This window comes from Kryptolebias marmoratus, linkage group LG8 (assembly GCF_001649575.2).
Source record: "Kryptolebias marmoratus isolate JLee-2015 linkage group LG8, ASM164957v2, whole genome shotgun sequence".
Classification (NCBI taxonomy): domain Eukaryota; kingdom Metazoa; phylum Chordata; class Actinopteri; order Cyprinodontiformes; family Rivulidae; genus Kryptolebias; species Kryptolebias marmoratus.
Genome location: NC_051437.1, coordinates 17,200,486 through 17,215,978, shown reverse-complemented (window position 1 = coordinate 17,215,978; position 15,493 = coordinate 17,200,486). Strand labels below are relative to the sequence as shown.

Sequence of the window (15,493 nt, the reverse complement as noted above, 5' to 3'; positions counted from 1 at the left end):
ACCAGGCATCCTTATCAGCTGGTTATAAACTCAAATATTCACGTTACGTAAATCTGGCCCTTCTCCCGCCCAGCTGATTTGGAGGTAACACACAAACGTCACAACGCCGGATAATTTATTTCTAAAACAGACTTCAGTCTAGATGCAATAGCAAATACATACAAAAAAAATGTTTATTACACTGTAGACTGTATATGTTTAAAGTATGTACAAAATTCAAAATATACTGAATATGCCACAAAAATTGCTGTTGGAACAAAAAGACAAATACATAAAATAGACTTTAATTTACAATCTTATCAAGAATAATGAATAAATGACAAAACTTTATTACCCTGCTGTTTAAGATTGTAACTAGATCTGTTACATTTGAATCAGTAAAGATAAGACGGTTCGCGTTCATTAGAAATCATACTCTGAGGGAATGTCACATTTAAATGCTGTAATATTGTTCCGACTGCTCAGTACTTCTGCAGCCGGGAGCTGTGTCGTCTAAAGAAAAATAAACCAATGATCTGAACGCTCAGAATGAGGATCCAGTCAGAGTTTTTAGCCCTTTTGCATTAAAAAAAGAGGGAAAATAAATAAAATGTCTTTCTCTAATACAAAAACAGATTTTAGCCTAGCTGCTCGTAAAACGACAGATGTGTAGTAATCCCTCTTCGCACCGAACCAAGAGCATCCATGTACCATTTATGATAGGAGTCACGATCGTGAAAACTGGGAAAAAAACATAAAGCGAATGTAACACATCAGAGTATGATTTGTTGGTCAGTGTAACCAGCTCCAGCTAGGCGATCCAAAACATCTCGAATGTTTTAGCTGCTGTGTCGATGCTCCGACCTGGAGCGGAGGACTGTGAGGCAGTGATTGGTGCTCCAGCAACGTCCCATCGGCCAACATCAGCCGAGGGCTTTAATGACCCTTGAGAACGAGGAAACAAAACCGATTCCTGGTCTGAGGAGCTGGTGTGTGAGTCTGTCCCAGAAAAAAGGACTGCCGTCGGTGGATCCTCCTGAGGAACGTGGCTCACTCCTTGTCGTGAGACAAGGGTGACTCCACAAAGTCTTCGTCACAATCTCAACATCACAACAATTTGTGGTTCACGATCTCCCAAACCATCCGTCTTCTGAAGTAGGGCATGTGTTTCTGTTGGTCAAAGCAGGAAGTTATCCATTTCTGGACGACCGTGATTAAAATTTACAAGATCGTTCTTTCGATTCGGCGTTCGTGATTACCTGTGTGAAGGTGATCTGCTTGTCTTTGGTAATGTAATCTGCATATTTGCACGTGAACATTCCACAGTCGCTACCATTCATCTGCTGTGGGATTTCCTGCAAACAAAGACAATGAAAAGTTGAATTAAACGTCCAGAACAGGTCTATCTCTTGGCAGACATTTTGACTTTAAAGAAGGGGTGAATTAACGAGGGCCACATTCCACTTCTGCAGCTGCGCACGATGCTGGTTGATCTGTAAAAATCCTTATAAACAGAACAGTGATCACCCCTCACCTGCACTTCCCCTTTATAAAGTCAAAATCTCTTCCCTGAAACAGACCTTTAGGTTTAAAATATTTAAATATGCAAGTTAGGTCTTGATTATCCCGCATAAACTGACAATCTGTTAAAGACAAACAGAACTTTACCAGCTCCTAAAACACTGATATGTTTTTAAAATGCAATTTGATATTTTCTAAAACAAAATAATGCAGCCAGTTTTTTGATATGATTCTTATTAACAGTATGATGCATTTCCTTTTAATCCATCAACCTTATCCTGTGACCTTTCTTTCTTTTGTCTCTCAAGAGTTTTTTTTTTTTAATCTTTAAAAGTAACACTGTTAACACTACAGCTTGAATGCCCCTGCTGGTCGGCCTGCTCTAAATTTAGAATTTGATACATGCAGAAATGGTGACACAATGAACATTACATTTATTTTACATTTTGGCCCTTGTTTGTGTCAAACTTACACTGGGCTTCTTGCTGTGCAGAGTCCAGCCTGAGGTATCCAGCTCTTTGCCTTTTTTGTCCTTACTTTCCTGTTGCAGGTAGTCACTGAGGAAACAAAAACTATTTAATTCTAACTTCTCTACTGGTAGATAAAAAGCCTAACTAAGTCGTTAAGTTGCTCTTAAAATACATTTCCCATTAACACAACAAACAGATGTGACAAAACTTACAACAACATTTGGCATGCTTCATCATTTCTTCCTCCCATAGAATCAAAGTACATGACGGACTTTTTGCGGAAATCCACGACCTACAGGGGAAAGAAAATAACCAAAAAGAGTAAAACATAAATATCAAAAATTAGTTTCAACTTTAAAATTACAGTCATTGAGACTTACAGAGAGGCACCAGTGCATCCCCAAGTGAACAGGAACTAACAAGAGGTCTTTAGCAAAGATGTCCATCTTTTTGGTCCAGCGGCGAACAGCAGAGTAGCCGCTGCTGCGCAGCTTCGGGTAGAAAAACGTGTTGAACGTGTTGACCGACGGCAGGTTGGGATCCTTGCTGCGTTCAACCAACAGGTTCATGTAGAAGTTGATCACCTGAGGAATTAAAAGGAGCAGTTTGAGTTAATATGGAGCATAATCGTAGAGCTGGTAAACACATGACATAGAGTACTTATTATTTTAAGAGGAAGCATCCAAGTTATTGCAAATTTATCCGATCATTCCCACACAAAGACTTGTACCTTTTGATGGAACTTCAACTTGTGCACGTTCTCACCTCATCATTGAGCCAGTTGAGGTTGCTGAGGGTTTGCAAGTCTTTTCGTGTCAGGCTGAGCCCGAAACCTTCACTTAATATTTCATGAGGACTTCCCCCTTTCATCAGCGTCCTGTTCACCTCAGCGTCCATGTCCTGGACAGAAAGTGTGCATATATTATATATTTCTATTTCATGATAGAACATTCTGAAAATTTGCAGAAGTGAGGAAAAAAAGGCCGGTATTTGTTATTCAAAGCAAAGCACTATTTAGTTGTGCTTCCCTTTCAAACAGGATTTTCTTTTTATTTATAACAGTTTTGGAGAGCCTAATCTATACAACTCTGGACAGTTCTTCTAAACGTACACATGGTTATTAACACAAGTAGTTTCTCCTCACTGAAGCAGTTCCAGTGCTTACTCAGCACCAGTTGTTTGAACCATGAAAGCACAAACTTCTGCCTCTCAAAGATCAGTGCTGAAGTTGAAGTTGTAGCAGTTCTTAAACACTTTCTTAAAAGGCTTGGGTGACATTATGGAGACCAAGCAGCCAAGTCCAAAATAAAACAGACCTGGTATAGCTTCTAGTTTGCCAAATTCAAGAGACGGGACACTTTTTAAGCTGGGTTGTATGAGGTACTTCTGAGTACTCAGTAACAGCTGACAGCATTCAACTGTTACTATTACATTTTTAAGGTTTGAGCTGTTTTAGATGGCAGAAACTCATTTTTTAGATAGGTTCTTCTAAGAAGTGGTCAGCTTACTTATTTCTCCCCTGTTCTTCTCTACATTAAGTCTACCCAGTCTGAGCAGCGCTGGAACCACTTTGCTGAACAAGGTCAATGAAAGATAATAACCACACCTCTGTGAGTTCAGGAAATTCTGGTTTCTCCTCTAAATGCTTTGGTTCCTTTATCACAAGAGACAAAGGAACCTCCTTCTCCAACGGAACTCGAACATGGACCTCCACATCTGGGCCTCGACGTTCCCCAACAAACAAGCGCTGTGGATGGGAAATTACAGCATAATTATAAAACTATAAACATGATGAAACTGGACTCAAAGATGGACTTCTGTACAGAACACTAACCTCTTTCAGCAGCTGGGCGGTTAGGGCTTCCTGTTCTTCTATTTGTCTCCGTCTTTCTCTCGCCCGAGAATCATACATGCTAGTCCTAAACAAAAAAAAACAAGCATAAAAAATAAAAATGTCTGCTTTTTCATTCCTGATCAAACATTATATTAGTAAAAATACACATATAATATATTATTAAACATTTTGCATTGAACTTACAATTCTTTGATCCATAATTCAGCTTGGAAACATGGCACACTGTTTAAACAGAGGATAAAAAAATAAGTTTTTTCATAAAGATACCTGAGCTGCCTTTAATATTTTCACACAACTATTACAAAACACGTCCCACAAAATGTTCAGCTTGACGCAAACAGCAACCATGACGAACGACACTTACTTTGAGGCGTCCTGCTTTTTGCCTTTCTGATCATTTACAATAATTACAGAGTCACCATCATGAGCTGCAAAACAAAAGGAAACTATATTAACCCAAAAAGATATGTTACAAGAAATTTGTTAAGTTCTTGATATCTCCATAATTGTTCCTGCAAGCATCCTACCTGATGACTGTGTGTCCTGAGAGGTGCTGTCTTGCAGATCTGATGGGGACGGAGCTGATGTGAGAGCAGCTGCTCTTCTGAGGCCAAGATCTGCATCTTGAGACCACATCTGGGTCTCTGGCTTGCTGGAGATTCCCACTGGACTGGGAAGATTACTGGAGGACTGACTAGAGACACCCCTGGGACTGAGGGGGCTACTGGGTGCCTCTGAAGTTCCTCCTGCTGCTGACCCAGCCGGAGAAGAGACCTGTAACCGCCTGTGGCTGGTGAGGAAGCTGGTGCTGATGGGACAGTGAGAGGGAGAGGATGATGATAATGATGAGAAAGCAGGGATAACATACACTGCTAACAGAATGAAGGATTCAGTTGTTTTCTGCTTGTCCATTCTGTGGCAAACAATGTGAATAATCTGGAACCCTTCAAGCTATGTCCTGTTAGAACTTGTTCAAGTATACGGTAACTGTTTGCATACTTACAAATCTCTGTGTGACCTCACAATGGTGTGTGAGCTGCCGTTTTGATGGAAAGATGACTGACCACCGGAAACCATCGTCAGAAGCTGCCTGTAGATCTCCTTCTCCTCCTCACGAACAGACTGACAACCAAACAGCAGAACACTAGCATTAACAAAAGCATGAAGCGAATCAGATGGAACAACACGGTGCCTTATTGCCTGATGTCTTACCTCTTGTGCTGTGCAGTGGGGCTTGTTGTTGTGTAAGCGGCTTGACATGGTGCTGTGTGTCGGGCTCTGCATTACTTTGATGGGAAAGGTCTTCTCATACATGTTGGTGCAGGAGCTGTTTGTTGTTCCAACTCCACCAAACAAACTACAAACATAATTTGTTATTAATTAAAAACAAAAACAAAAAAAGAACTGACAGCTTAAAAACAAACAATACTAAAATAAAAGCATCTGCTATTTTTCCTCCTCTTTTCTTTTATTTTTGAAAAAAAAAAACCCTAACAACTAAAATGCAAAGAATACCTTGAAGTTCCATGCGGTCGAAGGTTAAAGGGCCTGCCTAAGCGTGGGGAGAGGTGGACTTTGGGGGTGATGGAGGGTATGTTGACAGAGTGTCCATTTGTCTTTGGCACCTCACGATGTGTAGAACTCATACAAACTTGTCGCCTGCAGACTTTTGATCCCATAAGGGACTTCTCATTGCGTAACCACTCTAAAGTTTGGGACAAAAAAAAAAAAAGTCAATTTTTTCCCATGAGTTCAGGGACAGAAGATCCTAAAAACTCTTAACCACAAATCCCCACCTCAGGTCAACCATGACTGAGATCTGCACATCTCTGCCTCTCTCTTTATTATATTCTCCAATAAAATGCTCAAAACATAGTATGCTTCAAACAATGGTTTGGCATAATAATCTCGAAACATAAAAACTTTATTTCAATATGTGTGATAGCATGCACCTAAAAAAGGCTGTTTAGATTTGTGCTTCATGAATACCTTCAGTATACTGTTGATTGTACTTGTCTGCTCTTGCTGTCAATAAATATACAGACAACTAGCATTCTTTTTTTCATATATATTACCTTCAAGCTGAGCTTCAAAGTGACAGATTACAAAATACTATGACTTTATTTAACTGAGTACCTACAAAACCTGCTAGCCACACTATCTCCTACAACTAACAATATGAGTCTTTAATAATGAGGACCAAAGCTCTTTAAAATTAAATTGTGAGTAAGTGGGCCAACATTAACTACTCCACTGCTAATTGCTCTTAGTGACAGATTTACCTGATTTAGATGTTTTCCACTCCAAAGTTGTTGAGGGAGCAGCAAACGTTTCATCCAAAGAATTCCTGTTGACAATCTTAATTCAAACACATACACAAAAAATAAAAAATGTTACAATAAAAGTCAAAGACGTGATTTAAAGAGAAAAATAAAAAAAATGTTCTCTCTCGTGTTGGCTCTTTGCTGCTAAAAACGCACACATGAAGTGCTTTTTAACTAAACTCACAATGTCAACAGACGCTTAAGGACATGCAACAAGTTGAACATTAGAGGCTGAATAGCAGATAAAGCACATTGTCATTACAGGTTAGTAGTGAAAGAGCAAACAGAAAATATGTGTTGGTAAACGGTACATTTTAGAAAGTACAGCTGATTTCATAAAACAGAAGAACAATTATTCCAACATTTAAAGCAGTTAGCAAAAATCTAAGAACTCAGGCCAAAGGAGCTCTGACAGCATTCATTTACAAACTTTCGGTCTTACCGGCCTCCCTGTCCAGATCGCTGCTGATGTTGATGGCTGTGGCTCTCCGGCAGGGGATCCAGAGGAGGTAGGCAGAATATTCCTCAAAGTTGGGCTTACATTTTTCTTCATCCACGTCGCTACATTAGTACTATGATTTTTAACCCCTTCAGCTGCACTCTTAACACTATCAATAAGATCCCCTGGAGAATGCAGAAACATAAAAACAACATGCATAAGTGAGTGTAAGGGTGAGAGATACAAGTCTACTGACCGTACGATATGTGTGTGTGTGGATATGCAATTACCCATTCGTGATTTCTTAATGGCTAAATCATCTTGATGGATGTTATAGCCATCCTCCAAACTTGAAGAAAAAAAAACAGAGTGATCATTTTTATAGTAAGCACATGTCATGATGTAACTGGCTTCACCAAACTGAAGACATAAGCAGCTACAGTAACTAACTTAGAGGCATTTAATGCGCACTTTAAAACACACCGCCTTGTCTTATACACATATTTGTACCATTCAATAGGTCTTTTCCTTCTCACTAAAGCGTCTCTCGGTGCAATGTGTCCATGTGAGTCATCCGCAGCTGGTTCACCGTTGCGAAGATTGGCAAAACTCGTTTCCAACCATTCGTAGAATTTATTCAGCATGGCTCAAAAGTTTCAGAAATGACACCGCTGGTGTGGTTTCAAGACAAAAATGCTATGGCTGCTTTCGGTCTGTCTAATGTTGTCAAGTCAAATGAAGCTAAAGCGCTTCATTCAACTGAGGTAGGTTAGCTAAGGCGGATTTTTAAAGGCCAACACTCCTCACAAATACCATTATACTTTTTATTTACTTCCTCCACCGACAAGACTAACCGTGTGCTAGTTAGCTTGGAGTTAGCACCGTCAAGCTAGCATGCTAACTAGCGTTGTTAGCTACGCGGCTAATTTATTGAGGAGTGTTTAAATGCAGAGACGAATGCGATAGGTCGCTGCTAGCGCGGTCGGAAATGTTGCTTTCATTTTGAGCCGCAGCCGAACTCGTTTATATAGCGTTACTGTGCCTAGAAAAGTCAAATAAACTCGTTGAAGAATAACATCTCCCGCTTCTTCCTCATTCAAAACCACATCATGGCTGAACAGGACGTCGCACTATCGCGCATTGTGATTGGATAACTTGATGCAGCACAATTAAGTGTGGTGCAATTTTACTGGTTGGTTGCTGTGGAAGCCCGTTTCCGCCACAATGATAGAAATACCCCTCTAAATTATAATTAATTATAAATATGCCAGTTTCTTTATTGAAAGATCTCGTAATGGGGTTATATTTCTCCTCATTCATGTAGCTACACTAATAATATGAAAGTTTTATCTGATTTTTTTTCACTTCAAACTTGATGGCTTAGCTGTCCTAAGATACTTTCTCAAGTTTTATACCCATAAATGTAAAATGCTAAAAGCTATACCCTTGCTCTGTTTGGAAAACTATTTACATTGTAATAAAAAAGCTGTTAAAAAATAAACTTTATGCTTCAAAATACCTTCCAAATGTAGTTTTTATTTTTATTTACATATATATATTCTTTGTGTACTTTTTTGTCCTTTGTCTTACCCATTTATATTTTGTACTGTTAGCCGTGTTTGCTTTAACTGTCTGGGATATGATCTGTTTGTTTGTCATTCTTTCTCCTCTTTTTGTAAGCCTACTTCATATGATTGTCTCTGCTGTTTTTTTGTTTGTTTAAGATGAGAGTAAAGGAGCCTGAACCTCTGCCTGTCAGTTCTTAACATCTGTAAACAAATTATGTTTCTACAGTACTACATTTTAGGCTATATAACAAACCATTTGCACGTCCAAAACACTATGAAAGGGTAATAAAATTAAAATTTGAGTAACATACTGTAGCTTGAAAGTGCATGACACTTTCTGTTAACAGAAAGTTTTATGGTATGCTCAGGGTGTAATTCTATGGACTTCAGATGAGCAACAATAAATACCAACTCTATGTCAGAAATGTTGAAGCTCGGTTTATTCAATCAGCGAAAACTGGCGACCATATTCACACACAGTCTTTAGTAAAGTAATACAGTATCACCAGTTCTTTAAAAAATGTAGTGTCCTCTCAAAATCATGTATAATAAAAAACAGGCACTGAAAGAACTTTAAAATACTTCAAAAGCCATTTCAAGCATCATACTTGTCATACTCCTTTAAAAGTATAGTATTCTTTAATTGAAAACTAAACTTTAATTTTGCGGCAGTGGCTAGAGGTTCGTCCTGTAACCGGAGGGTTGCCAGCTCTGTCTGTCTCAGCTGTTGTGTCCTTGGGCAAGACACTTCACCTGCCTCGCCTACTGGTGATGGTCAGAGGGCTTGGTGGCGCCGGTGTGATGGCAGCCTCACTTCTGTCAGCCTGCTCCAGGGCAGCTGTGGCTACAATGTTGCTTACCACCATCAGTGAGTGAATGGGTGAATGACTGACTATAGTGTAAAGTGCTTTGGGGTCCTTGGACTAAATAAAGTGCTATACAAATGCAAGCAATTTACCAATTAAATAACCACATTTAAGTACCTCCACAAAAGTAGTCCTCATCAAAAATTGCAGTCAACCTTTGCAGGTTTGGCACTGTTAGTGTTTGTTACCACTTTCAATTGACTCAAAGTTCATGCATCGATAAAACATGAAACCTATATGGCTCAATCTAACTATTCTTTCAGAAAGAAGTTTATGAAATATCTTCAATCCAAAGATATAGGTTCAAACGAGAATGTTAAACACACACAAGCAATGGAGATTTGATACAATGAATAGAAGGTTTGTGGTCAAACTGATCAAAAATGATCATAAATCATACACAGAATGGGATTTAACGAATAAAATAGAGCATGAGCAGCACAGCCTTGTAGACTTAATCCAAAAACATTGAAGATTGTCAATCAAAACCTAGAAAAACACTTCACCCACTGAGCTGTTAATAAATAGAAAAATCCTCCCTTGTAATTCACAGTATTAAGACAATGAATATGACTGAAAACACAGAAAAATTAAGCACATTTTTTTTAAAAAGGTGTTTTTATGCTTTCAGTCTAAATAAATATCCACAGAAAAATATAGACTGAATGCATTCAGCACAGTTACAGCTCAAAGTCATGCATAATATTTTGTAGATTTAAATTAAGAGCATTATTATCTAATGCTTATAGAGGTTTATGATACATATGCACCAAAAAACACTTCACATGGACACTCCCAGAATGTTTCATTAGCACCGAACAGAGAGACATCACAAATCACTAAAGTGTTTCTGTCTGTTAAAACTAACTCGTAGTTTGGGTCATGGGTTCATAAACATGCTGGAGAACAGGGTCAGGAGTTTTCGGACATCTTGGGTGAGGAAAGTCCTGCATCAATATGCATCTCAGTGAGTCACAAAGTGATCGTGACATTAATAGGCAAGATAAAAGAATTACAAACAACAACAACAAATAAAAATGAAGCTACAGTGACTGATTGGAAGCACACTCGTCAAAAACACTAAAATTCACAAGATTCTGCTTTTGTCTGCCATAACTGTCACAACGGTGCAGCCCATGGCAGGTTGGAATGATTAGGCAGAGTCTTGACCGCATCTAAAGATTTGGAGGAGGAAGGTGAAGACGTACAAAGCATCAAGGTAGATGCTGAGAGTGGCAAACACATAATCTTCTGGACTCACGGCGTATCGTTTCTTCCCCATCAGTAGCTGGGTGTCAAATGCCAAAAACTGTAACAGGTAATAATAATAAAAAAGAAGTAACAAATCTCTTATTTACTTGCTTTGTCGATATCGTGAATGGCTCGGCAGTACCTGGACTCTTACCATTGTGAACAGAATGGCTCCCAGGACAGCAAATATGGCATGCAACCAAGGAACCTGATCAGTGAAAAAAGGACTCAGTTATTTGTGATTCCAGTCACTCACCACGTGAAACATCCATTTAAGACAGCGACTCTAACAAAAACTAAAACCTCAATTCAAAGCACCTGCAGGTTAATCTGTGTTTAAGGTAACATTACATAGTTAATTAGGATTTTAGGGTTGTGAAACAATTGAATACACCTACTCATTCAAGGATATATATATTTTTCTATTTTAAGATTAAAGACTCTACTTAACTGCCATTATAAAATGTATTATAAAATTACAGATGCAATCCCTTTATATCCCATATAAAAAGTAAAACATAAACAAACATCTGAGTTATGAAAAATAATCCGCCTACGTTCACAAAAAACAATCTAGAGGCTATCATAACTTCAAAAGAAGCTCATATGAATTATGTTGGGAACAGAAATACAAATCATCTTAGTCGCCACCTTTTTGCACATTAACCTGATACAAGTGACACTATAAGATAGATCTACTCTTAAAGGGATAGTTCAGATATTCTAGTTATGAAGGATTAATATTTTACCTGTTGTAAATAGCTTTTTGAATGACATCAGTGTTGTTGTGGTTGTAATGAAATGGGAGATGATGGTTAAATTCACAAACCTTATGACAGTAATTGTGAAGATGTCATTCCAGAACACGATCATCAGTTTTGCTACATGAAACTTTTACTTAGCTACTTTAACCCTTTAGGTTTTACAATTTGAAATTTCAGTCGTTGGTTAAATTTAGGAACCAAACAAATGATTAGTTTTAAGAAAATGGAATTATTTTGATGTAAAGAGATCCTCAGCCAAGTGTAGAACGCACTCTTCTTTCTACAATAAGCATCTTCATTTTCCTGTTTGTTGTTGTGACGATTCCTGTTACAGTGACGCCACCAGCATGCGGCTAAATGCCCACAGTGTCCATTTCAGACACTGAAGGACAAGTGTCTCGCTATCTCACAAATGGAAAAAAAACACTGTTGCTTTTGGGTCCTGAAATGTGATGCTAATGGTGCCTGACTAAGTGTCTGTATGACAAGCCAACAGTCACAGCTGAGGACCTCCAAGTTTGTAGGATATGCAACATCAGTCTTTTCAAACATATTCAACATAATGCAAACCTTTTTACTTTTTATTTAAATATATGGTATGGCATTTATTATTGTTTTACAATTAAATAAATGTTTACATTAAAACAAATCTTGAATGATTGGTCACTTAAGCATCGCATTAGAACAGCATTTGTCCTCACACTCAAGTTTTAACAGAGACAGATTTTGGCCCTGAATGTCTTACGTGATCATACTTACATACTGGAAAGGAAGGACAAAAGACATCACCAGTCCAGAGATTAACACAACAATGCAGAAGTTGAACAGTACACTGTGGCAGGAGGTCACGTCAAACTGGAGTGAGCGCATAACACCAAGCACATGAATTACACTAATACTCCAAGATCTGCATGTATCAGACACAGGATGAGCAGGAGGAGGAGAAACATGTTATTTATCTCACCTTCGTCTGGAAGCTGAAGACTGTGACGACGACACAGACTGCTGTTGTGATGCCCAGACACATCACCACTGACCTGGTGTTACAGTAGCTAATAGACAACAAAAACAAGCCGAATCTGATATTTTCCTGGTATTTTATAGGTCATAGAAACGACAGCTCAACAGGTGTGCAGGTTATCTGAGCAAAAGCCACATTATACTATATCAGAGGTTTGCAATCAGTGGCTCTGGGGCCACGTGCGGCGCTGTGCAGGGGGGGTTGATGTAGCTTTGACCAAGAATAACATGGAAATTAATCATATTTCATTTCACAACTTTATTAAAAAGGGTCTTTGTTTTCAAGTTTCTAGTCCAATTTTATGCAAATCTGACATTTCTGTAACAAAATGATAAGTGAAGGGTTAAAACAGATTTATCGGTTTGCACTAGCCGCTTGTTAGCCTGTTAGTCAGTTCATTAATCTAAGCCACGCAGTGGAATTTTTCTCTGAAAACCAGCAGAAAATTTAACATTTTAAACACATCTGAGACACAATTATGAGGGGGAAAAGGAAATGTGAAGTTTTGCACACATATATATCAAAATGCAAGCATATGCTTTACTATTTTAAAGTGGGATACTTGTATTATTAATTTAGCACAAACATAGACAGGAATCCTATAGTTTTGCATAGTTCAGACTTTAAATTTTATCAATGGGGATATGGACCAAAAATAAAAAAACATAAAGATTTCATGAGAGTTTGTTTTATTCTTTGTTATAACATGTAAAATTTACAGCAAATGTTAACAGTTTATTACAGATCTTTATTTTAATATTGAAAAAAAAAAAAAAAATTTTAATATGTAGTATTTATAAAAGACTTAAAGAGCTTTGTTGTTTTGCAGCTCTAGACAATTTTGTTTTAGTGGGAAAAGTGGAAGAAATGGCTTTTTTGATTGTGACGTTTGCATCCTCCTGTGCTATATAATGTAAAATATGAAAAGAATTGTAAGGGAAGAAAAACAAATAATATACCTGGACAACATTCCTGTCATGTAGGAAAGGGACAAGGTCTGTAAGAGCAAATAGGAAAGTCAAATGAAGATAAAATCCAGTTTTTAAATAAATAAAGTATGAAATGAATGTAATATTTCCTAAATCCATTTTTAGTTCCTTTTTTTTTAGTTACAAAAATGGCAAGCAGAATCATATTCCATGGAAACCGTCTCCTGCAGGAATAAGAGACATGTTGGGTTTCAGAATTGGAGGTGATTTCCCTTTTTTCTTGTGGGTTGTGCATTCAGTTTAAAACAAAGAGGGGTTTACCTGGATTCAGAGAAGACTGAGAGAACCAGGTAAATGACAAAGAACACACCACTGTAAAAAAAAACAAGAAACAAAATCACTGTTTGATTTTGATCTGTGGTATTTATATGGCTTTGTTAGGAAAGAAGTTGCATCATTTTAATTCGGATTAAACTTACTATGAGACCCAGTACCACCCAGGGTTAGCCTGAATGTAGTCTTTCACGGGGTCGCTAAAAGACGCAGACTGACATTGAGTATACACCTCAGTGAACTACTTGAATCAAACAGAGGAAATGAAAATGATTCGTCGAACACTCACCAGAATGTAAAAAGAGCCACAATAGCAACTGTCACCAAAAGCTGGATCAACAATATGCTGTACACCTGAAACAAATTAATAACAATTCATAAATAACTGATTAGGATTGTACATATACTGTGTGCTTGGTGGACATTAAAAGCCTAACACTGCTCATTTTGGGTAACTTATTAGCGACACATGACAATAAATTTAATGAATGTAGGCCTATATATATAAAAAAACAGAATTGAGGTACCTTTCGAATGAAGACTCTCCTGATGTTGCGATCATCCCAGGTGAACTCTGCGAGCACCTCAACCACACCGTAGCAAGGAGTGCTGACACCTGAAGGACACCATTTCAACACACAATAAAACCGGTCAAATTCTGCCGTAAAATCTAACAACAGGCTGAGTGTGGAACAGCGTGTGCTCGTACCTGCAGTGGCTTCCTTATACGGGGGGGGAGCAAAATCCTGTTTCCCGGGGAAGCCGTTGTTGGCCTTGTCAGCAGGGGACAGCTGATTGGATAAAGGATAAAAAAACCTGGTGTTATCTTATTTTGCAGAGTCTAGTTTATTAGGGAAAGCAGGCGAGTGATTTAAGGAAAAAATACCTTGTCTACACTTGGCCTAAACTTTAACACTTTGGTCTTCAGTGTAAAATATTTCAAATTGCATTAAAACTGCATTGCTGGGCCTGTGATTTAATAAATGCTTCAGTATAATAAATAGTGCAGCTCCTGAAATTCTAAAAAGGTATGAAGGTACCACAAAATTTAGAATTCATAGTTTGCAGGGTGACAGATCTGATGGAAACGCTTCACCGGCTCGGTTGCAGATATTTGATTACGGACACTTCTTCAGTTACGAAATAGGCCTGATCAAATTTAGGATTGGCTTCAGAACTGTATTCAATTAAATCTGTACTCTTGATGCATTTCCACACAACACACGCTCTTGTTTTTCCTGTTGCACAACCATCAAACTGACAACTTGAGTGTGTTTAGTTGTCTTTTATCCATTTCAATCAATAGGTCCACGTTACTTTCACCTCATTAGGTGTCAGAGCTGAAAGATAAACCCAAACTTTAATACAGCATCTTTTCATTGGGCACATTTTACACACTAACTTCTGATCACTTAGCGATTAAAGACAAAGGTTGGAAAAGCATGAGATTGACAGGAGCAAGGCCCCAGTTTTGGAACGAACAATACGTCTTCATCCATGAATAATATATTTTTAAAACATATAATATCTCCAAACGGTACTAATGTTATCATAAACAAACGAAGTACATAACATCCTAAATTGCAGGATGACGTTTTGCGGGGAGTCATGGTGACCATAAACCATAAACAACCAATGACGCACTTCGAACGGCGCAGAAAATTGACAACATTGGAGCTCATTTAAACAAACTTTGCATCTAGAGGTCACCAGTGATCGACTCTTCTGAACCCATACACGAACAAATACAGTCATTAAAATGAACGAATCATTGAGGACGGCGACGCATTCTTCCTACAGTCTGTGACGTCATAACGTCAGGGACATCAGGTCAAAAATCATTCAAAACTGCCTTTTCCGCCTGGTTACCGTAGCGGAATAAAACAGGATGAATGAGCTCATTCATACCTTCTCCTGCGTCATGTCGCCTCTCTGTTGTCCCGCAGGTTCTGGTGATCTCGTGTTTCCTGCTGCTGCTGCTGCTGTCTAACCTAGGACTGACAGCTGGGGGAAGAGCAGACCTCACACCCAGGATGCCCGCTGCCTCCTGCTGCTTCCTGCGAACACTTGAACACCCCGCAGCCCTGACGACACGCTGATGTAATCAGAAAACAGCACCTTTTGGACCGGGGCCGACGGCTCCCTCCCCCTCCCCTCCATCACGCACAGCAGG

The 15,493-nt window shown here is 38.6% G+C and overlaps 2 protein-coding genes across 3 annotated transcripts; both read right to left on the bottom strand.

Moving 5' to 3' along the window:
• Positions 1-98: 98 nt before the first annotated feature.
• Positions 99-7,711, bottom strand: si:dkey-21c19.3 (sentrin-specific protease 1). The gene is made up of 18 exons (XM_017414991.3): positions 7,099-7,711; positions 6,879-6,937; positions 6,592-6,773; positions 6,108-6,183; positions 5,341-5,530; positions 5,038-5,182; positions 4,829-4,947; positions 4,353-4,633; positions 4,190-4,253; positions 4,009-4,047; positions 3,805-3,889; positions 3,577-3,717; positions 2,736-2,870; positions 2,351-2,554; positions 2,183-2,262; positions 1,973-2,057; positions 1,239-1,334; positions 99-1,149 (listed from the first exon to the last, which is right to left on the bottom strand). Exons 1-18 carry the CDS (start codon positions 7,230-7,232, stop codon positions 1,087-1,089), a joined length of 2,178 nt encoding a protein of 725 aa, XP_017270480.1. The 5' UTR covers positions 7,233-7,711; the 3' UTR covers positions 99-1,086.
• A 1,302-nt stretch (positions 7,712-9,013) lies between these two features.
• LOC108235186 (protein lifeguard 2) lies at positions 9,014-15,477 on the bottom strand. Of its 2 annotated transcripts, XM_017415015.3 has the most exons (12): positions 15,229-15,477; positions 14,030-14,111; positions 13,848-13,936; positions 13,610-13,674; positions 13,467-13,520; positions 13,309-13,359; positions 13,172-13,211; positions 13,018-13,055; positions 12,002-12,089; positions 11,797-11,892; positions 10,428-10,481; positions 9,014-10,331 (listed from the first exon to the last, which is right to left on the bottom strand). In XM_017415015.3, exons 1-12 carry the CDS (start codon positions 15,241-15,243, stop codon positions 10,176-10,178), a joined length of 828 nt encoding a protein of 275 aa, XP_017270504.1. In that variant the 5' UTR covers positions 15,244-15,477; the 3' UTR covers positions 9,014-10,175. The 2 variants fall into 2 exon arrangements, 1 of the variants encoding a protein (XP_017270504.1); XR_005233470.1 differs by having other exon boundaries at positions 10,428-13,211; positions 13,467-13,534.
• Positions 15,478-15,493: the final 16 nt, after the last annotated feature.

Excerpts from the sequence above, each read along its gene's own strand:
- si:dkey-21c19.3 (XM_017414991.3), bottom strand. The coding sequence starts at position 7,232 with ATGCTGAATAAATTCTACGAATGGTTGGAAACGAGTTTTGCCAATCTT. Across the intron at positions 4,048-4,189 it reads AAAAAGCAGGACGCCTCAAA|TGTGCCATGTTTCCAAGCTG; the intron begins GTAAGTGTCGTT and ends CTGTTTAAACAG. Across the intron at positions 2,555-2,735 it reads TCAACTGGCTCAATGATGAG|GTGATCAACTTCTACATGAA; the intron begins GTGAGAACGTGC and ends TTAATTCCTCAG.
- LOC108235186 (XM_017415015.3), bottom strand. Across the intron at positions 13,675-13,847 it reads GGAGAGTCTTCATTCGAAAG|GTGTACAGCATATTGTTGAT; the intron begins GTACCTCAATTC and ends AATTTGTTTCAG. Across the intron at positions 10,482-11,796 it reads TTGTCCTTCCTTTCCAGTAT|GTTCCTTGGTTGCATGCCAT; the intron begins GTAAGTATGATC and ends TTCACTGATCAG.